The sequence below is a fragment of the Bos grunniens genome, chromosome 11 (assembly GCF_055505025.1).
Source record: "Bos grunniens cultivar Pamir isolate PY7600 chromosome 11, Bosgru_T2T1.0, whole genome shotgun sequence".
Lineage (NCBI taxonomy): Eukaryota > Metazoa > Chordata > Mammalia > Artiodactyla > Bovidae > Bos > Bos grunniens.
Window position 1 is genome coordinate 81,677,873 of NC_141175.1, and position 25,897 is coordinate 81,703,769.

General features: G+C 40.6%; 1 protein-coding gene, 1 long non-coding RNA gene and 1 pseudogene across 24 annotated transcripts in view; 1 reads left to right on the forward strand and 2 right to left on the reverse strand.

Annotated features, from left to right (window-relative positions):
* Positions 1 to 1,301: 1,301 nt before the first annotated feature.
* Positions 1,302 to 13,804, reverse strand: LOC147363419 (uncharacterized). The gene is made up of 3 exons (XR_015137057.1): positions 13,619 to 13,804; positions 11,666 to 11,782; positions 1,302 to 2,863 (listed from the first exon to the last, which is right to left on the reverse strand). It is a non-coding gene; the product is annotated as an uncharacterized LOC147363419 (long non-coding RNA).
* LOC147363420 (SS18-like protein 2 pseudogene) lies at positions 6,434 to 6,801 on the reverse strand (annotated as a pseudogene).
* THADA (THADA armadillo repeat containing) overlaps positions 13,565 to 25,897 on the forward strand; it is a 335,209-nt gene continuing 322,876 nt past the window's right edge. For 17 of the 23 annotated variants that reach the window (XR_015137049.1, XR_015137050.1, XR_015137051.1 and 14 more), the window contains exons 1-8: positions 13,565 to 13,697; positions 17,308 to 17,407; positions 17,695 to 17,789; positions 18,952 to 19,082; positions 21,512 to 21,663; positions 21,781 to 21,813; positions 22,061 to 22,109; positions 25,288 to 25,469. Coding sequence is in view for 15 of the 23 variants with exons in the window: in XM_086327224.1 (XP_086183350.1) it covers positions 17,332 to 17,407; positions 17,695 to 17,789; positions 18,952 to 19,082; positions 21,512 to 21,663; positions 21,781 to 21,813; positions 22,061 to 22,109; positions 25,288 to 25,469 (718 nt within the window). In the remaining 8 variants the exon portion in view is untranslated. Of the gene's footprint in view, positions 13,698 to 15,598; positions 16,291 to 16,626; positions 16,691 to 17,307; positions 17,408 to 17,694; positions 17,790 to 18,951; positions 19,083 to 21,511; positions 21,664 to 21,780; positions 21,814 to 22,060; positions 22,110 to 25,287; positions 25,470 to 25,897 lie in introns of those variants that run through there. The other 6 variants (XM_086327225.1, XM_086327230.1, XM_086327226.1 and 3 more) reach the window with 3 other exon arrangements.

Genomic DNA, 25,897 nt, shown 5'->3' on the forward strand with positions numbered 1-25,897 from the left:
AGTAAAATGAGAATCCCAGCTCTGCCTGCTCTAAAGGTCTGGATTAAGGAATACTTGAAAATGATTGGAATTGGGGGAAGGGGTCTAGTTGAAGGGAGCACATGCGTTCCTCCCTAGTACAGGACAGCTCTGAGTATAGGGGGCTGATGTTGTCCTATAGGTAGTGAGGAGCTAGTCTAAGCCAGACTCCTGGGCTGGGCAGTAATTCCTTTTCTTGTAGGATGCTTTGAGGTCTGTTCCCCCTCTGAGAACAGCACAAAGGTTTCTTGCGTGCTGGGGTGCAGACAGCATGGTTTATTTCTTCTGAGAATCCTCAACTCCTGCCCACCTGGGTGGGCTACCAGACTTGGAAGAGGTAGCTGGGTTTGGACAAATATTTCACGCTGTTATGAGATGGACCCTCACTGCCTGAATTTACCCATTCCCACACCAAACTCTGAGTACAGGCAGAGGTGAGTGCCACACAAGCCAGGAAAGTTTGGGATAGGCTTAGGTCTCCCCCAGGAGACCGCAGATGTCAGCCAGACCTGGCCCCATAGGAACCACCTGAGACCGGACAACCATGATGAAACGCACATGTGCTTAGGAGATCCGCAGAACTCCGGCTGGAATGCACTGCTGGTGGGCTGGAGAAATACCTCCTAGAGGAACTGCAGCCCCACACCAGAAGGAGTTTGTTAGGAAGTACCCCCCACCTGGCGCTGCAACGAGGGGAGGAACTTCAGTGGTCATATAGCACAGGATAGCCAACACTGCATCCACTTCCACCCCTGGACCAAGCGGCCATTCTCCTGTTCCAATCCGGTTGAAAACTTGGATTGTGCTAGGTACCCAGGATCTACCCCCAAACAGGGCCTGTAGCCTAAATTCCAAAGTCCAGAGACTGAATCTTTCAGCCTTTCTCAGGGAGCACCTTGATTTTTGAACCTTTATTGTGATGCTTTGTATCAGGTCTGTCTGTACTAGTTTGCTGTGGTTAAAAAACAACTAACAAAACAGCTTGCACTTGTATTCGTTTTCAATTCTATATTTCTCTGCTCCATGTCTTTTCTCTCCTCAAAATCTATTTCAATTAAGAAAAGAAAAAAAAAACACCACACAAAAATCCCAGCAGCACAGCTTTAGTCTCACTAGCCCTACGGCTGTCTGAGCTAAGGGGCTGAGGGCCAAGGGCCAGGTGAGTACACTGGAGAGCGTCTGGCCTGGACCCTGAAGTAAACGGAGCCTGGCATCCACCCTCTTTTTTAGTTAGGGGGTACATTAGTTTCTTATTGCTTCTATATCAAATACTACACGCTTGGTAGCTTAAAACAACACACACTCACTTTATTATAGTTCTGCAGGTCAGAAGCCCGAAATGGGTCTTATGGAGTTAAAAATCAAGGTGTCAGCACGGTTGTGTTCTTTGTCTTTCTGTTTCTTTCTTTCCGCCTGCATTCCTTGGCTCGTGGCTCTTTCCTTCATCTTCAGAACATGTCATGCTAACCCCTGCTTGTGTTAGCACATCTTTTTCTGATTTCAATCCTCCTGCCCCCATCTCACGAGGACTCTTGTGATAGAGGTCACCTGGAAATCCACAATAATCTCATCTCAAAAATCCTGTATTTAATCACATTTGCAAAATCCCTTTTACCACATAAGATAACATATTCACAGGTCCCAGGATTACCACATGGACATCTTTGGGGAATCTTTGTTCAGCCTACCATTGCGGGTGCTGAAAATTAAGTGAGAGGCCAGTGTTCTCGCCTGGAGAATCCCAGGGATGGGGGAGCCTGGTGGGCTGCGGTCTATGGGGTCCCACAGAGTCCGACGCAACTGAAGCAACTTAGCAGCAGCAGCAGCAGTAGTGAGCCCAAGAGGGCTTGTGGTTGACCATCAAGTGTGAGTGGGGAAAAAATAATAGACCATTTATTGAACATGTTTTCTGTTCCAAAAACCCAGATAGGCACTTCCCATGTGTAATCTCATTTACTTATCACAGCAATGTAGGAAACTCAGTTCAGTTCAGTTCAGCTGCTCAGTCGTATCTGACTCTTTGCGACCCCATGAATCGCAGCACGCCACGCCTCCCTGTCCATCACCATATCCCGGAGTTCACTCAAACTCACGTCCATCAAGTTGGTGATGCCATCCAGCCATCCCATCCTCTGTCGTCCCCTTCTCCTCCTGCCCCCAATCCCTCCCAGCATCAGAGTCTCCTCCAGTGAGTCAGCTCTTCGCACGAGGTGGCCAAAGTACTGGAGTTTCAGCTTTAGCATCACTCCTTCCAAAGAAATCCCAGGGCTGATCTCCTTCAGAATGGACTGGTTGGATCTCCTTGCAGTCCAAGGGACTCTCAAGAGCCTTCTCCAACACCACAGTTCAAAAGCATCAATTCTTCAGTGCTCAGCCTTCTTCACAGTCCAACTCTCACATCCATACATGACCACTGGAAAAACCATAGCCTTGACTAGACGGACCTTTGTTGGCAAAGTAATGTCTCTGCTTTTGAATATGCTATCTAGGTTGGTCATAATTTTCCTTCCAAGGAGTAAGTGTCTTTTAATTTCATGGCTGCAGTCACCATCTGTAGTGATTTTGGAGCCCAAAAAAACAAAGTCTGACACTGTTTCCAATGTTTCCCCACCTATTTCCCATCAAGTGATGGGACCAGATGCCATGATCTTAGTTTTCTGAATGTTGAGCTTTAAACCAACTTTTTCACTCTCCACTTTCACTTTCATCAAGAGGCTTTTTAGCTCCTCTTCACTTTCTGCCATAACGGTGGTGTCATCTGCATATCTGAGGTTATTGATATTTCTCCCGGCAATCTTGATTCCATCTTGTGCTTCATCCAGCCCAGCGTTTCTCATGATGCACTCTGCATATAAGGGAAACTAGCTATTATTAAAAGATGAGAAAACAGATGAGAAACAGTGGTAAAGCGTCACACTTGGGTCTCTGACTCAATCCTTTCTCTTAACCTCAAGAAAAGTCAGTTTTCTCATTTGCACAATGGAGACAGTAATTAGCTGATATTAATACATTTGTATAAAGATTAAGAGAGCTATCCTCTGCGAAGGGCTGAGAAGAGGTGTGGCTTGTGTTGAGTGCCCATTAATGCTGGATGGTACTATTATAGACCTGACCTTCCCTGGTCTCTCCTTGCTCAAGTCCCTCCTCTCAAGGGCAGGGAGAGCATCACCATGTGCTAAGCCAATTCTGACCAAAGAAGGCAAAAGCTCTGGCAACGTAACTCTAGGCAAAGTAGGCTGTAAGTGCTGAGATTAGTGTGTGGCCAGAGAATTGGCACCATGAGACACTAGGGTGGAGCATTCAGTTGAAAGGAGACACTATTTTGCATGATATTTTAAAATAAAGATGAATGGCCCTATTTTGTAGATTTTCTAACAGAAGTGCCCACAGAAGTGAACTGGGCTTTGCCTGAAAGGGGCAAGAGTGTTAACTATATTTCAAGTAAAGTAAAAGTTGCTCAGTCGTGTCCAACTCTTTGTGACCCCACGGACTATTCAGTCCATGGATTTCTTTAGGCCAGAATACTGGAGTGGGTAGCCTTTCCCTTCTCTAGGGGATCTTCCCAATGCAGGAATCTAACCCAGGTCTCCCGCATTGCAGGCGGATTTTTTTTTTTTAACCAGCTGAGCTACAAGGGAAGCCCAAAAAGGTATTTGCTAGTTGCATATGACTTACAGCCATGTCTACCACACAGTGCATTCTATTCCCAACCCTGCTGAGTAACTCTGGTTTCCTCTCTGCCCTTTATTTATAGAACATAACTATATTTACTCATACCCCAAAATGCTCCAAGCAGCTATTCTGCAGGCTTTCAACTCAGTCCTTCCAGAGGAATAGGACCACTACAGTGTATTCACTCGAACCAGAATCCTAGAAATCATCTCCAATTTTTCTCTCTCACCTCCTGCTGTATTCAATCAGCCCACCCTGAGTTCTATTGACTGGGCCTCCTAGTCATTTTTTAACACCATTTAAGTTCCTTTCAAAGGTACTTTTCTACTATGTTCCACAAGTAGAACAGCTGAAAAAGGGTATTCGGAGTATTGAACAATATATCTCCAAAACATTACCCCAAACTAGTCAATTTCTGTCCTCACGGCTGAAAGAACTTGTCCGAGGATTCTCATTCTAGACAAAGGAAATATGAATACGGAATAGTACACAGGTATATGGAAGCAGCCTAAGTGTCTACTGACAGATGAATACACAAAGAAGATGTGGTGTATGTGTGTACACACAATGGAATAATACTTGGCCATAAAAAGTGAAATATTGCCATTTGCAGCAACATGGATGGATCTAGAGAATATCATACTGAGTGAAGTAAGACAAAGTCAAATATTATATAATATCACTTACATATGGAATCTAAAAAATAATACAAGCGAAGTTATTTATAAAACAGACCTATGGACAAAGAAAACAAATTTATAACTACCAAAGGGGAAGGGGGGAGGAGTAAATTAGGAATGTAGGATTAACAAATACACACTACTCTATACAAAATGGATAAACAACAAGAACTTACTGTATAGCACAAGGAACTATATTCAATTCCTTATAATGACCTATACAGAGAAGAATCTGGAAAAGAATATGTACGTATAACTGAATCAATCACTTTTCTGCACTCTTAAAATTAATATTGTAAATCAACTATAGTTTTTAAAAAAACACAATCTTTACCTTTTCCAAGAAATTCTGTTTTACAAACTTTGTTTTCTCCCCTCACAGGACTCAGCTGAGTCCTACTCTCTTAAAATTTAAATCAAGCTTTCCATCCCTTCTTGTCCTAGAGATTTCTTCTCCAGATGTCCCAAAGAAACAGTGGTAGGTATCTACAAGTTTGCTCCTCTGAAGAGATTTTGTTGTTGTTTAGTTGCTAAGTCATGTTCGACTCTTTTGCAACCCCATGGACTCTAGCCCTCTAGGCTCCTCTGTCCTCTGTAAGAATACTGGAGTGGGTTGCCATTTCTTTCTCCATGGGATCTTCCTGACCCAGGGATAAAACCCCCATCTCCTGCATTGGCAAGTGGATTCTTTACCACTGAGCCACCTAATTTTTACATACTCACTGAAATTTTCTTTTAAAGCTTAAATATGTGATTTATGTAAAAAAAGTTATATGCATCAATATGAGTTTTAAAAACATAATAATGAGCAATTTTTATAAACAAAATAATATTCTATTTGAATGTTGTATTTCAAAATAAGCATATTATTTAAACTGAGCTGACAAGCTTTTCTAACATACTTCTGGATAGGAAGTTAATAACCTACAATCTATTTGTAAATATTTATTTTATGTATCTTTCTGGATGAATTCTGTAGTCCACATGAAAAAATACACTATCATTCAAACAGTGCTGAAATAAACAACTTGGTAAGTGAATGCCCCCTGTAATTTCACCCCCAGAAAAATCACTGTCGACATTTGGTGAGCATTCATCCTGGCCGAACTCCTTATTGAAAGCCAAAAATAATTCTGTAGTTTGCTGCCACACAGTGGTAAAGTAAGCATCACTGCAATGAACAAGGAAGAGAACCTGATGGTCTATTATCCCAAGCTAACAAGGAGATCCAACCAGTCCATCCTAAAGATCAGTCCTGGGTGTTCATTGGAAGGACTGATGTTGAGGCTGAAACTCCAATACTTTGGCCACCTCATGTGAAGAGCTGACTCATTTGAAAAGACCCAGATGCTGGGAGGGATTGGGGGCAGGAGGAGAAGGGGACGACAGAGGATGAGATGGCTGGATGGCATCACTGACTCTATGGTCATGAATTTGGGTAAACTCTGGGAGTTGGTGATGGACAGGGAGGCCTGGCATGCTGCAGTCCATGGAGTCGCAAAGAGTCAGACACGACTGAGCAACTGAACTGAACCGAACTGAAGAAGTATTTGGTGAGTTACGCAGGGCACAGTACTAGTCAACAAGGACCCAAAAATGGTTCCTGTCTTGGAAAAGTTCATAAATTAGTAGGAAGACTGGCAAGGATACAAATAACTAGCACGTCTCAACAAAGTGACAATGCTGAGACAAAGTGACAATGCTGAGACAAAACTACTGGTAGAAAAAAAACAAGAATTTCTCTATCACACACATGAAATTTCACTGAGGAGGTGATATGTGAGATGGATCTTTGAAGTGTGAGCAAGTTTCTTGGGTGGAAATAGAAAGACCTTCTGAGCAGACAGCACAGTACAATGCATGAAAGATTAGTGCTTTTAGGAAATATTGAGAAGGTCTCATAAATTGGAGCCTGGTGTATGGGGAAGGAAAGAAAGAGTACATAGAAGACAGCCAGTATGTGCTCTTAGGTAGGGAAGGAATAAGATCAGAATCCTTACACGTAATAAACCTAGATTTTTTATTTTTAAGGGAATTTAATTATTAAAATAAATATTTACACTGAGCATAGTTAATTCAGTGGCTTTCTTCACATTTTTTTTAAAGAGTCACAAAAGTTCCATTTATGTTCTAAGCAGTTGAGATGGTAAAGATTCTGTCTCTACTTCATAGGAAATAATTACATTCAATGACTCCTCATAACAGCCATTGCTTTTGAAGCACTGGTTGGGTTGGCATCTGTGATGGTAGCCAAATAAATGAGATTTCTATGTAACACATGCTGGTACTGGGTTCACTTGTTTGCCAGGCTTTTGTTCTGATACTCCGGATATAGCAGATCAGCTGGTCATTCTCCTTTAGGACCCATTGGATCATTTTGATTGACTTCTGCTCTGTCTGTCAGCCAGTCTGGTATGAAGGCTGCTGACATCCATGCCCCATGAAGCCCTGTGCATCTGGTAAACCTAGCTTTATGATTAAATTCTGTGGCTGTCTTCTATGAAAATGTATGTCATTAAAGGCAAGTAAGTTTGTAAAAACACATGTAAGAACACTTAAGTGTTTCCATAAGGTCTACTGTGGAAATTATAATCAAACAACTCATAAATAATTTCTTACTTGTGATCCATTAGTCAGTATATTTTAAGTATTAAGAAAAATTTGCAGATGTGTTATAGACAGTGGTAGCTAGCCTCTAAAGTGGCCCCCCAGTTACACTGGCCTTCTGGCATTTATCAGTTGGTGTAGTCCCCTCTCATAATGACCAGTACAATGAGAAGGGCTGACCTTTGTAATCAGTACTGTATTGTTGAGATGGTATGTGACTTCTGGGGCTGGGCCATATGAACCATTGAAGCTTCTACCTTGCTCTTTCTGGGGAAGGCCAGCTACTGTGTTGTGAGAATGCTCAAGTAGCTTGGGGGAGAGGCCCACACAGGGAGTAACTAAGGCCTTTTGTTAACAACAAGCACCACTGAATTAAGTTATCTTAGAAATGGATCCTCTAACCCTAGGGTACGCCTTTGGATGACTGCAATCTCATCAGAGACCTCTGGCCAGAAGGACTGAGCCAAGTAGCTGCTGAATTTCTGACCCACAGAAACTGTGAGATAATAAGTGTTAATAGTGTTTATGGGCTTCCCTGGTGACTCAGATGCTAAAGAATGTGACTGCAATGCAGGAGACCTGGGTTTGATCCCTGGGTTGGGAAGATCCCCTGGAGGAGGGCATGGCAACCCACTCCAGTATCTTGCCTGGAGAATCCCCATGGATAGAGGAGTCTGGTGGGCTACAGTCCATGAGGTCATAAAGAGTTGGACATGACTGAGCAACTAAGCACAGCACAATAGTGTTTTAGACATTAAGTTTCAGTTCAGTTCAGTTCAGTCACTCAGTCGTGTCCGACTCTTTGCGACCTCATGAATCACAGCATGCCAGGCCTCCCTGTCCATCACCATCTCCCGGAGTTCACCCAGACTCACGTCCATTGAGTCAGTGATGCCATCCAGCCATCTCATCCTCTGTTGTCCCCTTCTCCTCCTGCCCCCAATCCTCCCAGCATCAGAGTCTTTTCCAATGAGTCAACTCTTCTCATGAGGTGGCCAAAGTACTGGAGTTTCAGCTTTAGCATCATTCCTTCCAAAGAAATCCCAGGGCTGATCTCCTTCAGAATGGACTGGTTGGATCTCCTTGCAGTCCAAGGGACTCTCAAGAGTCTTCTCCAACACCACAGTTCAAAAGCATCAATTCTTCAGTGCTCAGCCTTCTTCACCGTCCAACTTTCACATCCATACATGACCACTGAGAAAACCATAGCCTTGACTAGATGGACCTTTGCTGGCAAAGTAATATCCCTGCTTTTGAATATGCTATCTAGGTTGGTCATAACTTTCCTTCCAAGGAGTAAGCGTCTTTTAATTTCATGGCTGCAATCACCACCTGCAGTGATTTTGGAGCCCCAAAAAATAAAGTCTGACACTGTTTCCACTGTTTCTCCATCTATTTCCCATCAAGTGATGGGACCAGATGCCATGATCTTAGTTTTCTGAATGTTGAGCTTTAAGCCAACTTTTTCACTCTCCTCTTTCACTTTCATCAAGAGGCTTTTTAGTTCCTCTTCACTTTCTGCCATAAGGGTGGTGTCATCTGCATATCTGAGGTTATTGATATTTCTCCTGGCAATCTTGATTCCAGCTTGTGCTTCTTCCAGCCTAGCGTTTCTCATGATGTACTCTGCATATAAGTTAAATAAGCAGGGTGACAATATACAGCTTGACATACTCCTTTTCCTATTTGGAACCAGTCTGTTGTTCCATGTCCAGTTCTAACTGTTGCTTCCTGACCCGAATACAGGTTTCTCAAGAGGCATGTCAGGTAGTCTGGTATTCCCATCTCTTTCACAATTTTCCACAGTTTGTTGTGATCCACACAGTCAAAGGCCTTGGCATAGTCAATAAAGCAGAAATAGATGTTTTTCTGGAACTCTGTTGCTTTTTCCATGATCCAGCGGATGTTGACAATTTGATCTCTGGTTCCTCTGCCTTTTCTAAAACCAGCTTGAATATCTGTAAGTTCACAGTTCACGTATTGCTGAAGCCTGGCTTGGAGAATTTTGAGCATTACTTCACACGCTAGTAAAGTAATGCTCAGACATTAAGTTTAGGAATCATTTATTATGTATCAATAGGTAAGTAATAGAAGTGTCATACTTTCTTTCATTGACTTGGGGACAAACTTATATTACCAAATAACATTTTCATAATATTAACAAAGAACAAAATATATTAACAAACAATAAATCATATTCATAGCTCTAGTACATGCTTTTGGATTTCATTTTACACATGAAACTATTAAACAGGGATTATGATGAGGGATTTCTTAATTACATTAATCACCATGCATTGCTGGCAGCTTATCATAAAGTATACTTTTTTAGGATGTGGTGACTGATAGACTATTATGATTTTTGGTTAAGGAAAACAACACCTATAGGAGATACCTGCAATTGGAGTGAAGTTTATGAACAAGTATTAAGTGAATAGGGAATTAAATCCCATTTTTTGTGGTTTTAAAAGGTCAAATTTTAATTATTCAAATGTAAAAGAAGTTAAAAAATCATTATGTATGAAAATGCATCATTAAATAACTATAAAAGTATTCCCTTCCCTAATTGAGGGAATTTGATGCTTTTGAACTGTGGTGTTAGAGAAGACTCTTGAGAGTCCCTTGGTCTGCAAGGAGATCCAACCAGTCCATTCTGAAGGAGATCAGCCCTGGGATTTCTTTGGAGAAAATGATGCTGAAGCTGAAACTCCAGTACTTTGGCCACCTCATGTGAAGAGTTGATGCATTGGAAAAGATTCTGATGCTGGGAGGGATTGGGGGCAGGAGGAGAAGGGGACGACAGAGGATGAGATGGCTGGATGGCATCACTGACTGGATGGACGTGAGTCTGAGTGAACTCCAGGAGTTGGTGATGAACAGGGAGGCCTGGCGTGCTGCGATTCATGGGGTCGTGAAGAGTCGGACATGACTGAGAGACTGAACTGAATTGTACCTGCTTTAACAGGTACATATTTAAACTACACTTAGAACCCAGATATAACTTTTCATGATTTTATGTAGCCCACACTTTCACAATCAGATGCCACTTATGTATTTTCTTTTATACTTTTATATATTAAGGATTACCGAGTCTTCAAAAATTCCCTTGGAATACGTTTTTACTAGTAAAATATACAGCTACTTAAAAAATGGTTCATAGCCCAAATTTATGCTATGTTCTGAAAAATGTCAAGCAGAGAATTTAAAATAGTCTCAAGTTGGGCTTCCCAGGTGATGCAAGCAGTAAAGAACCTGCCTGCCAAAGCAGGAGGTGCAAGAGATGTGGGTTCAAACCCTTCTGGAGTTCGAAGATCTTCTGGAGTAGTAAATGGCAACCCACTCTAGTATTCTTGCCTGGAAAATTCCATGGACAGACGAGCCTGGTGGGCTACAGTCCATGGGGTTGCAGAGTCGGACATGACTGAGTGAGCACTTATAAGCTGGCAGTGTAAGGTGACTACAAAAAAAAAAAAGTTCTTTTCCAAGCACGTTACTCTTTCAGTCTTTAAAACCTGAACTTTCTCTTGCCTCTATTTCCCCTAAAGTTACCACTCCATTTATTTGCCCCTGTGTACTAGAAGCACTGGAGTTGTCTCTGCTTGATCTCATCATTGTCAGTTCTTTTCCTCCCAGTCTCTTTTACACCCATTCAAACCCACTCCAAGCAAACTTTTGCCCCATCACTCTATGAATGGAAACTTTATCGTTCCAGTTGCTCAGATCAGAAATCTTGGAATCATCTTTAACTCCTCTATTCCTCATAACCTATTTTATCTTTCAGGAAATCCTATTGGCTTACTTCCAAATCATATCCTGAATCTGTCTACTCTTCACACATTCCACTGCTACTGCTGTGATCTGAGCCACCAGCATCTTGCCTGCTTAGTTTATCGCAACAGCCTCTTCACTCACTGGTCTTCCCACTTCTGCTAAAGTCTAGTCTCAACAAAGTAGATCCAGTGGCTCTTTGTAGATTAATCCTATCACTTTCTGCTCAAAATTACTCCCCACTTCACTTAAAGTCCTTGTAAGACTTTACATAATGGAAACTCCCTCGTTTCATCCCCTATAACCTATACCTTTGCTCACTTGGCTCCAGCCACACTGGCCTCCTCGTGGTTCTTCCACACCAACCTCCTGCCCTGATACCAGTGCAGTGGCTGTTCCCTCTGCACAGAAATTTTGTAAATCTTTACTCCAGGAGGCCTACCCTGACCACTCTATTTAAAATGGCAACAAATCGCCCCACAGTCCATTCTCATCTTCTAGTTCCCATTTTCTCAATGGCAGTTAGTGCCTTTTCATGTTTGTTGTGTCTGTTCGCCTCCAAGCTCATGCTCTAATTTTGTGGGGGAGAGTCACAATGTCTGCCCCTTACTTTCAAATGGTTGGGCCAAAATTTAAAAAGGGTTGGAATACAGATCATTATGAAGTTAATTTCAGTGACCTGGAAACATATACTGAAAAAAGGGAAACACTTAAAAAGGGTGTTAAAATACAAAATTCAACCCAGTAAATTTGAAGATCTAATTGGCTTTATTCAATGATTCATGGGTCAGGCAGCATCCCACCTAGTAAACAGGAAGGCACTCCCTAAGTGGTACAAAATGGGAAGCTTCTATAGAAATGACGTGGGACAAGGAGGTTAACAATAAAGGAAAAGAAAGGATTGTTTCAGGTAAGGTTACCTCTCTAGTGCTGTTTAGAAATTCCATTCTTGAGACACGCTGAAACTGCAATGAAGTCTTGGTTTGCAATGAAGTTTGGGGCTAGTGGCTCCACCCTGGGTGTGTTCTTTCTTTCTTCTTTTTTAAAAACAATGGTTAAGATCGTAAATTTTGTTATGTGTATTTTACCACAACTTAAAAGACAGAAAATAACAGCGCACATAGCTCCTGTAGAGTAATAAACAGTTCAAGAAATTTTTCTTGCAGTTACAAAGTATGAGTATTGAGGTGTAGTTGGTTTAAGGTACAATGCATTTCTTACTACCAATCCCAATCAAAATTAGAAAAAAAAATTGATGTAGAGAAAGTTCTACATACACTCATCAGCTGACACATACAAGAAAGTTCACAGCAGCATTGTTAGAGGAAAAGCTGGAACCTATCCAAATTTCGAGAGGAGAATGGATAAATGTGGTATATTAAATAATGGAATAGGTGGCAGTAGTGGTAAAGAACCCTCCTGCCAACGCAGGAGACATAAGAGACTCTGGTTCAATCCCTGGGTCGGATCCCCTGGAGAAGGAAATGGCAACCCACTACAGTATTCTTGCCTGAAGAATCCCATGGACAGAGAAACCTGGTGGGTTACAGTCCATGGGGTCACAGAGTTGGACACGACTGAGGTGACTTAGCACGTGAATGAAATAACTATCGTGAAGTCGCTCAGTCGTGTCCGACTCTTCATGACCCCATGGACTGTAGCCCACCCGGCTCCTCCATCCATGGAGTTTTCTAGGCAAGAGTACTGGAGTGGGTTGCCATTTCCTTCTCCATGAAATAACTGTAGGAACCTGCTTTTCTGTGGATGCCAAAAGCAACGGTGAGAGAAGCAAAGTCCTGGAGAAAACAAACCGATTCATAAATAAAGTTCAAAATCAAACAAAATAAGATATACTCAGTAATACATACATGATAAAATTACAAAGAAGAATAAAAGAAGGTGAGATAAAATTCAGAAAAGTCACGACTGAAAACTTAAAATCATTAACCTGGCTAAAGGTGTGGGGATTTTCAATGTTTATCAATATTTCCCAAATTAATTGCACTTGAATATAGATAGCCTCAGTGTTTATTTCCTGATCTTACCGTCCCCATCCCCCCTCCTCAGCTTCTAGAGTAGAGGTTGTTGTTCAGTCGCTAAGTCGTGTCTGTCTCTTTGCGACCCCAAAGACTACAGCAAGCCAGGCTTCCCTTTCCTTCACTATCCTGTGGACTTTGCTCAAACTGATGGCAATTGAGTCCGTGATGCTAGAGTAAAAGCTGGCACCTACTTATTTTATTTATGCATTTTTTTTTTAAAGGTCTGAACCATCTGATAAAACGTGGTTATCGTGTTAGTCCGTCACCTGAGACTCTTTACAACCCCAAGGACTGTAGCCCAGCCAGGCTCCTCTGTCCATGGAATTCTCCAGGCAAGAATACTGGAGAGGGCTGTCATCCTTTCCTCATCTTAGCCAAAGTTCAAACAGTAGTTTCAGGGGACTGCCCGTCCCACCCACTATCCCATTTCATAGGCTCTAAAGTCTTTAGGCTCCCGTTCTAGCGGCCCGGAGGCAGTTTTCTCCCTGTCTCTGCGCTGAGGATGAGGAGTGGAAGGAGGGTGGAACGTCTGGCTTAAGGCAAAAGTGCTTTCCAGGCACTCAGGGGTGTGGAGGCCACAGTGAGAACTGCCCTAAACCGAAGGAGGCGAGCGGCGCCCGGCCCAGCCAAGGTGTTGGGTGAAGCACTCCGCGGTCTCTTTAAAGTAGAGTCAAAACTCACTAGCACCGGTTCGCGGGTGACATCAACACCTATCTGGACTCCTGATTGGAGAAGCTCCCTGGTTCAATTCTCGCGATGATGCTTCCTCCACGTCAATTACTTCCCTCCCTAACCCGGACCCGGTAGTCGACTACAGACCACGCTGTGAGCTACCGAGACACCGTAGAGCTAGACCAGCTTCCGGGACTCATCCTGACTGCTGCGACTCTTCTCAGACGCTCACGGGCACGAGGTTTGGCTTCCACGCGTCTTCTTTGCCAGAGCCGCGGTAGTGCGCGACTCTCCACCGCTCGGCCACTTTACTAGGGCAGCCAGGGGATGCACATCAATTCCCGTTCTATAGTTACGCGAGAATTGGCGGTCTTGAAACTGATTTCCGAAAGCTTAGGTCTCCATGGAGATAGCACTTTAACCACTCCCCCCCCCGCCCCCCCCCCCCCCCCCCCCGCTTGTCATTCCCTAGACTCCACGTGGTTGGGAAATTGTCCACAGAATGTTTGTGGGAGTCAGCCAGAAAGGTGTAGGTTTCACTGGAGCAGCAATCATAAGGGAAGCAGCCAGTGGGGAGCAGGAGGAGTATAATTTACTGAGCATCTTCTGGCCACTTAAGGAGTGCCTTAAGGTGGGCACGAGATTTTCCACTATTGGGAGGACAAACGTTTGGGCATCCACTAAGCACGCATAAGCACCAAACCTCTTTGTGCAGTCTTAAGGGTTCCAAGATAAAGTTCTGCGGCAGATTTGCTCACGATTCATCACAGAATCGTCTCCCCATTTGCTTATCTCTATCCCTTCTAAGGTTTGTATGTTGGTGACTTACATGGGAAGTGATCCGTAGTGCTTATTCTCCTTGATTTAATCATGTCACTTTGCAAATTTTTACCTTGTCGATGCCTTTCTAGCAGTGTCGATTTTTATTACCATTTTCTATTAAGTGGGTTTTCCTATTTCACTGCTGTATTAATTTCTTACTTTGCAGAGGGACCATAGGTTCCTCAGTGTCAGGACTAGCTTGTCACTTGGATATAGAATTTACTTAAGATGACAAGTAGTCCACTTTTCTGCTGTTAAAAGTACACATACTTTTTAGTACATCACTGATAGAAGTTTGTTAATTCATTAGTTTATTCATCAAAATTTTTTAAGGACCTGATATATCCCAGGTACTGTTTTGGGAATTGATGATTAAAACAGTGAATAAAACAGATTAAACTTGCTGCCTTCATTGAATATATTACTAGGGGAGACATATATGCAAATAAACAAGTTCTTGTAAGTTCAGGTAGTAGTAAGTGCTATAAAGAAAATAAAGCAATAGAAATGACTTATATGTGAGTAGAAGTGGTGGAATTTTAAATAGAGTGTCCATGGAAGGCTTCTTAGAGGAGGTAATGTTTGGGAAGAGACCTGAATGGTGAGGAGTTGGCCTTGCAAAGATTTGGTGGAATAAGCCTAACAGTAGACATATCAGGACATACAAAGTCCCCTAGATGGTGAAGAGAAGATTGATTTGAAGTGAACTGCAATGGAAGGAAGGGCCAGGTTATTTAGGGCCTTGAAGGCCAAAGTCTCAAATTTATATTTTATTCTAAGTATAAACGAAAGCCCTTAGAAAATTTTAAGCAAGAGAATAGTTAAATTTGAAAAAAATTGCTTTGAAGACTGTGAAAAGAATGGACTCTTCAGAAGCAGGATGGAAGTTTGGAGACCAATTGGGAGTTTATTGCAGGGATCCAGGTTAAAAGGGTTCATTGAATCTCTGTTTGGATATTGGATATTCTCAGTGTTGGAAAGTTCTCTGAAAGGCAGCTCATTTTATAATTGAACCATAGATTTTTTCCTTTGTATTCAGCTGTAATTTGCCTCCCTGAAGCTTGCAGTGACATCTCCTAATTCTATAGCCATCTAAGACAGAAGACTTCTGAGACTTCCCTGGTGGTCCATTGGTTAGGGCTCAGCGGTTTCACTGCTGTGGCCCTGGGTTCAATCACTGGTCCAGGGAACTGAGATCCTGCAAGCTGTGCAGCAGTGTGGCCAAAAAAAGGAAAAAACCCTGAAAACTACAGAATAAAATCTATTCCTCTTTCTCTCAGTCCTCCAACAGCAGCACTCATCCTGTCCTCTTTTCTCTAGGCCAAACACCTTTGGTTTACTGAACTGTTTTCTGAAGGGAGGTGCTCTCCAGGACCTTCAGAAATCTGGCTGTTCCTTGGAAAGTGAAACTGAAGATGTCTCAGTTGTGTCCGACTCTTTGCGACCCCATGAACTATACAGTCCATGGAATTCTCCAGGCCACAGTACTGGAGTGGTAGCCTTTCCCTTCTCCAGGGGATCTTCCCAAACCAGGGATCGAACCCAGGTCTCCTGCATTGCAGGCGGATTCTTTACCAGCTGAGCCACAAGGGAAACCCAAGAATACTGGAGTGGGTAGCCTATCCCTTCTCCAGCAGATCTTCCCGACCCAGGAATCTAACTGGGGTCTCCTGAATTGCAGGCAGATTCTTTACCAACTGAGCTATCAGGGAAGCTTGGAAGCTCCGTCATTTGCTATGGCTCCTGAAGATATGGCTACTAGCATAGCACCTATTGCTCCATACACTCCCTGACCTGTGAAGATGACCATCCCTTGGTCTAGCTGATTCCTAATGTGGATTTTAAGTCATGTTGTACTATTGGCTTGTGGCTCACAAACCATGTGTTGAATTGTTTCAAACCACATTTTATCTCTCCTACCTCCCCATCCTGTATTTCTGGGTATTATAAATCCTGTATTGTATTATTCTTATCCAAAAGCAGCATTTTACATTTATTTCTATTTCATCTTGGTAAGTTTATTCCATTTTATTGGTCACTTTTTAAACCCTGATTCCATCATCCAACACTCTGTTGGATGCTCCTAGCTCTGTGTCTTTTCTTAATTCACTGTATTATGTCCTCTATTGTCTACATGATAAACACCCCTAAAAATCCTCAAGAAGAGAGGCCCATGTGGCATTTCCCTAGCGACTTGTCTTCAGACCACATGGTACTCTGAGTGTGTTCCTTTGAGTATCTTTGTTCAGCCTATTGTGAATCCTGTTAGCTGAAACAAACTGTTTACTAGCTGAAAGCAAACTCACAGGGATAGTATGTGAAAGTTTACTTTATCAAATGTTTTTCAGAAATCAGGATACAGCTTGTTAGGATACCTCCTGATCTGTCAGTCCAAGAAGTCACAGAGATTAGGTAGGCCTACTATATTTTTGAAAAGCCGTTCTGGTTTATTTGTTAAAAATGAAGGTTTGCTGTATTTAAAATACAAAGACTGGATAGGTAAAAGTAACCTTAGACAGTAATAAACTCTTCTTGAGTCTAAAAAAAGTTTTTCAAAACAGCATTCCTTAGGCCAGTAGTTTTAGCCTGTGGCAACTTTGCTCCCCAGGGGACATTTGGCAATGACTGGGGACCTTTTTCGGTTGTCACAACTTAGAGGAAAAAGGATGCTACTGGCATCTATCTAGTGGGCAGAGGCCATGTCCTACAGTGCTTGGGATGATACCCTGTGGCAAAGAATTATCTGGCGCCAACTGTCAGCAACACAGAGTTCTTCAGTGCATTAGACAGTCTCTTTAAAAAAATCTTTATTTTTATTTATTTATTTGTTTGTTTGTTTAGCTGTGCTGATTTTAGTTGTGGCACACAGGATCTTTCATTGCAGATTCGCACTCTTAGTTGTGGCGTATGGGATCTAGTTCCCTGACCAAGTGTTGAACCCAGGCCCCTGCACTGGGAGCGTGGAGTCTTAGCCACTGGACCACCAGGGAAGTCCTTAAGCAGTGTCTTAAAACTCTTCTTTCTTGTAGTGACTACTGTTAATTCTATTTAAAATGGGTGTAAAGAAGAAGAAAGAAACACAAGTTACTTCATTGACCGTTTGTCATCAGGACCTTGAAACTTTGAAATGTAAGTAATTTCTGACTTGTTTATCTCTTTTCGAGGTTGCAAATGGTTGGTTTATGTCTGGGACTCCATATCACATAATGTCCAGACCCTTGGAATTTAATTATTCCATGTTCTTTACATTCAGTTTTGGATATAAAATGGTTTTCTTAAACATCTGTCTTCAGTCTAAGTTCTCCTGGGTTTTGTTTGTTTATAAGTATTTACATTTTATAGAGCACGTAACAAAGATAAACTCTTATCTATATATTGTGAAATCATTGAAGAAATTTTTGTTTTGTTTTATATAGCCTTGGCTGATGTGGAAGGGGAAAATCTAGCTTCTTTGCTGTTGCATTGTGTACAGCTCACTGATGGAGTGTCACAGATCCGTTATGTTAAACAGGTAAGGCTCATCTGATGTTCATGGATGCATCTTGGAGGTTATCATGCTATTATGGGCTTTTAAAATTAACTGAGCCACCAAGGAAGTCCTAAAATTAACTGATAATTTTTGGCTCCTAATTATTTTTTTACATTTGGAGTATATATATGCTCCACAATGTTTGTTAGTTTCTACTGTACAGCAGAATGAATCATCCTTATATATAATATGTGTTGCTGCTTAGTCGCTAAGTCCTGTGGACTCTTTTGTACCCCAAAGACTGTAACCTGCCAGGCTCTTCTGTCCATGGGATTTCCCAGACAACAATACTGGATTTGGTTGCTATTTCCTTCTCCAGGCTCCTAATTATTTAATACTGAGGTATCATTAAAGAATAGAAATTTTTTTTCTATTCATTTTATGATTTTTTTAAATTCAAAGTGGCAATGTAAGCCATATTGAGGCTTTACCCCTGTTGGAATTGTATATAGGTAGGATAATAAGATAATTGACATTGACATTGAAGTCGCTCAGTCGTGTCCAACTCTTTGCGACCCCATAGACTGTAGCCTACCAGGCTCCTCCGTCCATGGAATTTTCCAGGCAAGAGTACTGGAGTGGGTTGCCATTTCCTTCTCCAGGAGATCTTCCCAACCCAGGGATTGAACCCAGGTCTCCTGCATTGTAGGCAGACGCTTTACCATCTGAGCCACCAGGAAAGTCCTTATGAGATAATAGTGCATTCTTTTTTGGTAGAGATAAATTAGAAAAATATTTTTATCTATCTGGATCTTCAAAACTTTTTAGCAGATACATTAAAAAGTTAACGCAAAATGTAAAAATTGTCCTTACCTTTGATATTAGGATTTATCATTTGAACCTGCATAGTATTTTTTGGAAAGCAGTTAAATGTATCATTGGTTTTCAGTAATGCTACAGAATTCCTGTACCTTAAGCCATTAACAAGTCAGTAATTTTCAGTGAAGGTGGGTCTGGAGGGTAAAGTGAGTGTTGGGGGCATGGTTTAAAAAAGTTAATAAATATTGAAATAGGTGTTTAAAACAGTGTAGTGTGGAAAATATTACACATTAAAATTGAGACTTAAAGTATTTGAATCCATGTTACTTTTCTATACTTGATATTAGAAAAAAATTACTGTAACTTTGAATTTTTTGGATTATAGATTGTGCCCTTACTGGAGAAGGCAAATAAAAATGGCACATGTGATCCCACTATTCGAAGTTGTTTGGATATTTTAGCAGGCATTTATCTTTCTTTGAATCTAAAGAATCCCTTGAAGAAAGTCTTGGCAAGGTAAGAAAAAAAAAGAAAGCAAAGTTAGGCATTGTAAATGTTCAGTTTGACCGAAAGTAACTAGTATTTAAGGTTCCCTCTTTGGTAAAACTGAAACGAAATATATCACTTAGCAATTTCGTTCATACAATTTTGTCTTTGTTTTGTTTTGTTTATTCATTTGTCATAATTCTTTAAAAATGTAAAAGGCTTCTTAGGTCACAGACCTTCAAAAAATAGGCTGTAGGCTATTGCAGACTCCTGGTTTAGTACATTTCCATGTAATGTAATTATTGGTTAAATTTAAACCTGTCACCCTACTGTTTTTTTTCTCTCTGTCCTATCTGTTTTTGTTTAAATGTTTTTAATTACATAGAAATATATGCTTAGTGTAAAAACTTAAAGCTGTATAGAAGTACACAAAATAAAAAGTGAGCTTTCCACTGCACTATTTCTGGCCTCTCTTTTTTCTTAGTAAAGGTTATTACTTAACATTTTGGTGTTTCTTTCTAGATCTTGTCCCTGGATTTAGTGTATGCATGCTTTTACATAAATGGGATTATACTCTGGGTGTTTCTTCGTAGGTTATTCTTCACTAAAGAATGTCTTAGAGATATCTTCATGTCAGTATAGTCTTTATTTTTTAGTTGTAGTTAAAAATCCCCCACATAACATAAAATTTACCATCCTAACCATTTTTGAGTGTTTAGTTCAGTAGTGTTAAGTGTATTCACATTATTATGCTGTGGATCTCTAGAATTTTTTCATCTTATAAAACTGAAACTGTACTCGCTAAACAAGAACTCCTTATTTCCTTCTCCCCCTCGTCCCTGGCAACCACCATTATTCTTTCTGTTTCTATGGTTTTGATTACTGTAGTACCCTGTATAAGTGGAATATTTGAACTTATCTTTCTGTGACTAACTTAATGTCCTCAAGATTCATCCGTGTTGTAACACATGACCGCGTTCCTTCCTTTTAAAGCTGATTCATACTCTGTTTATTTATATAGCACATTGTCCATCCATTCCTGCTGATAGAGATTTGGGTTGCTTCTTCCTCTTGACTGTTGTGAGTAGTGCTGCTTTTTGGACACAGGTGTGCAAATATCTCTTAGAGATCCTGCTTTCAGTTCTTTTGGATATATATGCAGAAGTGGGATTGCTGAATATGGTAACTCTATTTTTAATTTTCCAAGGAAATTGGAAGCAATTTTCCATATGGCTGCACTATTTTACATTTCCAGCAAAAGTCCTCATTCTATCTAACAGCTATAGATACTCCATAATATGGATGCACTGAAATTCATATGTGCCATATTACATATTTCTTCTCCACTGATAGATTGCTTTTAAGTTTTCATTATTCCACTAATGCTACAGTGATATTCTTAGTTGTATATGTAGTTATATATGTGTATTTCTCTGAAATGAATTCCTAGAAGTGAAATTTCTTGACCAGACTTATGCCTATCAAAATTTTTGATAGGTATTGCTAAATTGTACTCCTCAATATTCCTATTTTTCAATATTTTTTCCTTCCAGAAAAACTTTAGAATTGTTGAGTCAATTTAAAAAAAAAAAAGTTAATTTAGATAAACTGTGGTAAAATTGGCATTATATTTAATTTACCCATTCAATAGATTTTTACTGATTATCTACTATGTGTCAAGTGTTCTTCTAGGCATTGGGGACATAGTGAATGTGACAGAATGGAGGTTATTTCTAAGAGGAAGACAGGAGATAGAAAAATAAGCAAAATATATAGGAGGGAATGAGTGCTATGGATAAAGAAACAAAGCAGAGAAGTAGGAAAGGGAGTCCCAAGGATGGGGGTGAGGGCTACAGTGTAAAATATAGTAGTCTTTTCAGATATCTTTGTTTAGCATCATTGATAGGGTGTTCTTTGAGACTGACCTGAAAGGGATGAGGAAATGATGAATGGGGAATAATCTTTGGCATATTTGAGGGAAGAGAATTCCAGGTGGAGGAAATAACAAGTACAAAGACTTTGGCATGTTGTTGGAATGGAGGAAGGCTGTGTAGCTAGAGCTAAGTGAACAAGGATCAAGATGAACCAGAGAGATGATGGGGGGCCATATTGTGTAAAGTCTCATAAGTCATTGTAAGCACTTTGGCTACTGCATTGACTGAGAAAGACATTGTTGGATGGTTTTAGGCAGAGGAATAAATGGTGTTTTAGTAATATCAGTCTGGCTGCTCTGTTGAGGTTAGTCCTTGGAAAGGGAGCAAAGCAGGTTGGAAACAGGAAGACCAGAGGAGAGATGATAGACCAAGGAGTCCCAATGATAGTGGTATGCAGTTATTCTCTGACTGTATTTTGAAGGTATAGTTCAATATTTCTTCATCTGTAATATTCTCTTCCCTCCCAACATTGCCTTGAACATACTCTAAGGTTGTCAAATTTTTAATATTTGGTTCTTTTTCTAGCTCACTAAATGGCCTACCTGAATTTTTTCTAATTGAGGCTACACAAAGTTTTACTTCTCGTCTTCAGGAAGAGTTGAATACGAGTACTGATCTGTACTCTTACAGAAAAGTTATTGACAATATATCTTCCTGTATGGAAAACTTCGACTTGGGTAAGCTAGCTTTTTTCTGGTACTTTTTCTGGCTAACATCTGTCATTCCATCAGTGTTTTGAATGGTGTTAATTTTAGTTCTGAAACTCCTTACCAGTGTTAATTTTCTCCCCACAGGTAGATCAAGTGTTAATAATCTTCTTGAAAATGGTAAGTTCTATTTTATTTTATTCTGAGAGGTGACTGCTTGTATAAGTCGTTTTGTAGCTGATTCTTTTAAGTTTCTTGACGGTGGGTGGATTACTACAGATGATGAAGGTATATTATGCTCCTTCCTTTTAAATTTCTACTTTTATGATATCGTTTTAGGTAGCAGTGATTTTAAATATTTTCTTGTGCTGAAGTCAGAGTTCACAGTTTTAAACTCTGATTTTTTCTTATGTCCTTTTTGTTTCAGTGCTTCATTTCCTACAGAAGAGTTTAATTGAAATCTCAGAAGAAAACAGGCAAGTGTTACATGTCTTCATGCCTGTGCATGTTGCATATGCACATTTGCAGTGGTACTTTATCTTTGTACGGGCTTCCGTGGTGGCTGAGTGGTAAAGAATCTGCTTGCAGTGTGGGAGCCGCAGGAGACCCGGGTTCTATCCTTGGGTCGGGAAACCCCCCCGAAGCAGGGCGTGGCAACCCACTCCAGTAATCTTGCCTGGAGAATTCCATGGACAGAGGACCCTGGTGGGCTACAGTCCTCGGGGTCGCAAAGAGTCAGACATGACTGATGCGACTTAGCATGCACACACGCCTTGTCTTTGTACAAGGAAATTTTTAAGAAGGGTCCAGGGTGTACTTCTTTCCATCCCTCTCCATTAATATTAGATGTAATTATTTAAGTTTATTTTTTGAGATTTGATATTTTATTTAAAAAAATCAAATAAGTTATGAGAATAAATGAGAAAGGGAAGAGTTCTTTTCTTTACTGAGTGTTTCTTTTTCATAGCATCCTGTTGTTATTTCATAGATGACATATGTTCTGTTATCTCTCTGAGGATATTAATAGTAGAGTTTTCTTTTTTTAAAGTTTTCATATCTTTACATAGGTCTCTGTTTCTTTCAAGCTGTTTTTTTGTTTGCTGCTTTTGGTCACTATGTTTGTTGCCAGAAGCTTTCCTTGGAAGTCTGGTAAGCCTTGTCTGAGTGCTCATTTAAGACTGGGGCACCGAGACTTGATTTGAACCTCCGTACATACGGATTGGGCTTCCCTGGTGGCTCAGACAGTAAAGAATCCACCTGCAGTGCAGGAGATCTGGGTTTAATCCCTGGGTTGGGAAAATCCTCTGGAGGAGGGCATGGCAACCCACTCCAGTATTCTTTCTTGGAGAATCCCCATGGACAGAGGAGCCTGGTGGGCTGCAATCCATGGGGTTGCAAAGAGTTGGACATGACTGAATGACTAAGCACACACACACACACACGTATGGATGGGGTTGATTTTAGGCTTTATTGAAGTCTGGTCTAGCTGGCCTGTTTCTTTGGGAAACCCTTGATGTCAGTATCTTTAGGTCTTTTTTGCATGGGTAATGGATTTGCCAAGGAAGAACCTTTCAAACCATTGACTTAATATTCTGGTTGCTGAGTGAGGGAATAAAGCTGAGATCTTGACATTTAGCATTTATTGTGCAGATATTTTCCTAATTCTCCTGCTTGCAATATGGTATCATTGCCTTAACTTTGTGTGTTCTCTTCCTGTCCAGTCACTTGCTGTTTTACCGTCCCTAGAGGTAAAACCAAGGAATGTTTGCTAGCTGGGAGGGATGGCCCAGAGTTGGCATTCTTCTTCAACAGACTTGTAACCACTCTTCCTGTTTTCATCCCTACATTTTCCTTCATGTCAAGGAGCACCTGGTGGCAACAATTTTTTAGCCTTTAGGGGCTGCAAATCAGGTTGCTCTGGGTGTGTTCTCTGACTTAGGATTCAGAATCATTCTTGATCCTGTTAAGTCAGTTATCATTCATCCATCTGCTACTTAAATTTTAGTGTTATCTTGTTGTCTGTCTGTTGCCCTTGTGTAATATCTTTTAATGTTGTAAATCCCTTGGCTGTGGTTTAGGGAGGCTCTGAGGGGAGAGTAAAAGTAACACCTGTGTGCCATCTTTAACCCAAGATCTCTTTTGCCTTACCTGGAGCTCCTTCTCGTCCCCTTTAAGCTTCTCTTTCTCTGCTCATCTCTTCAGTGTGAGTTCTGTCCTTTCCATTCTGTTTGTTTTGACTGCTTAGTATTGTCCACTTTTTTGGTGTCACCTACATCGCTATACTTAGGATGCCCAGATTTATCACTCCAAGTTAGATCTCTTCTCGAAGTGGTAGACTGCTTTAGTGGTTGTCTTCTGGACATCTCAACTTGCATCTTTTACAGGTGCCTCAGATTCAATGTATCCAAAAGAAAATTCACTGTCTTTTTATTTCTTCCCAAATCCCCTGGTAGCCTCTATTCTACTTTCTGTCTCTTTGAATTCTGGATACCTCAAATAAGTGGGATATAGTATTTGTCTTTTTTGTCTGACTTATAATGTTTTAAAGGTTAATCTTTGTTGTAGCTTGTTTCAGAATTTCACTCCTTTTTATGGTGAAATCATATTCCATTGTATGCATAGACCATATTTTGTTTATGCACTTGATTGTTGATAAACATTTGGGTTGTTTCTGTCTTTTGGTTAATGTGAATAATGCTGCTATAAACATTGATATATAAATAACAGTTTGAGTCTCTACTTTTAGTTTTCTCCGTGTATACTTAGGAGTAGAATTGCTGGATCATATAAATATTCTATGTGTAACTATTTGAGGAACCCCCAAACCGTTTTCCCTGTTTTTTCTTTTAATATCACTCTTGCATTCTGCTATGTTGAGGACAGACTGCAAGTGGCAGGCATGGAAGCTGGGAGACTAGTTCAGACTCTGGCAGTAACAGTGAGGGAGAGATGAGAGTGGCTGGGAGTAGCAGTGGAGGTGGTCTGATAATGGATGTGTTTTGAAGGTAGAACCACAGGATTTTCTTACAGATAAGATGAGTGGGAAAGGAGTCAAGGAAAATTGCATTTTCTGTAGGATAGAGATTCTAGCAGGTGGAGCGAGTGTGGAGTTGCAGATAAGTGTGTCAGACATCCAGGTGAAGATACTGAATACAAAGTTGTACATACAAGTCTGGAATTAGGAAGAGAGGTCTGGGCTGGAGATGAAAATTGGGGAATTGTCAGCATATAGATTATAATTTAAAGCTTATGAGATAAATGAACTTAGCATCAAGGGAGTGAGTTAGATGGACAGAAGAGGTAAAGACTGAGTTGTGGTGAAATCTAATGTAAGGACATCAGGGAGAAGAGGATGAATTAGCCATGTTGTCTCAGAAGCATGAAAAAAGTGAAATAGGAGAAAATCTAACAGCATTTTGGAAGTTAGGTCAAGGAAATTCTAAAGTTAGGGAGTATTCAGATTTTAAAATTGTGTCATTTATTCTTGATTTGTTATTTTTACTCTTAAAAAGAAGAAATGAAGTTAGTCATTAGCTGAGAAAAAGGGATTATAATCTAAAATTGATTTTGGCTGTTTGATGAGGAATTATTTTGGTGAGAAAAGAGGTGACATTTTGACTTTTCTTTTGTAATACTGTCTTTTCTTTGTTGTAGAAAATTGGCTGGGAATCATATTGTTCAAACGCGGTTGATGAATGACTTGTTGGTGAGCATTAGAGTTTCGGTGATGTTAGTACAGAAAGTACAGGGTTTCCAGAGACTTCATTTGAAGAATTCTCCTACCTGGCAAAGTATGTGTGGACTGCTGAGTATGTTTACCAACTTTTTAAGTGATGGTAAGTATAAAACATACAGTGATGATTATAATTGTTAATCTGTTTTCACTTCTAATGGTATGAGATATTCAATACTTAGCTGTGATAATAGAACTTCCTTTCCCTCAACCCCTCAAAGTGCGGAAAGATCCTGGATTATAAGGTTTTAATACTTTTTCTTTCAAAGATACCAGTTCAACTTATCGGGATAACACTGCAGGACTTTTCTAAATGTGTGTGTGTGTGTATGTGCGTATGTGCGTGTGTGTATTGCATACAAAGCAGAAAACTTAACAGCCTTAGTGTTGAAAAGCCACAGACTTTAAAAAGTGAAAGAAAATTCTTGAGAAATTTCCAAATCTGAAGGTAAGATCTGGAAAGTTTAGTGTAACCTGTACATTTTTCCTTAGCAGCGGGTGCTTCCTTCAAATCATGCCCGTGGTCCCTGT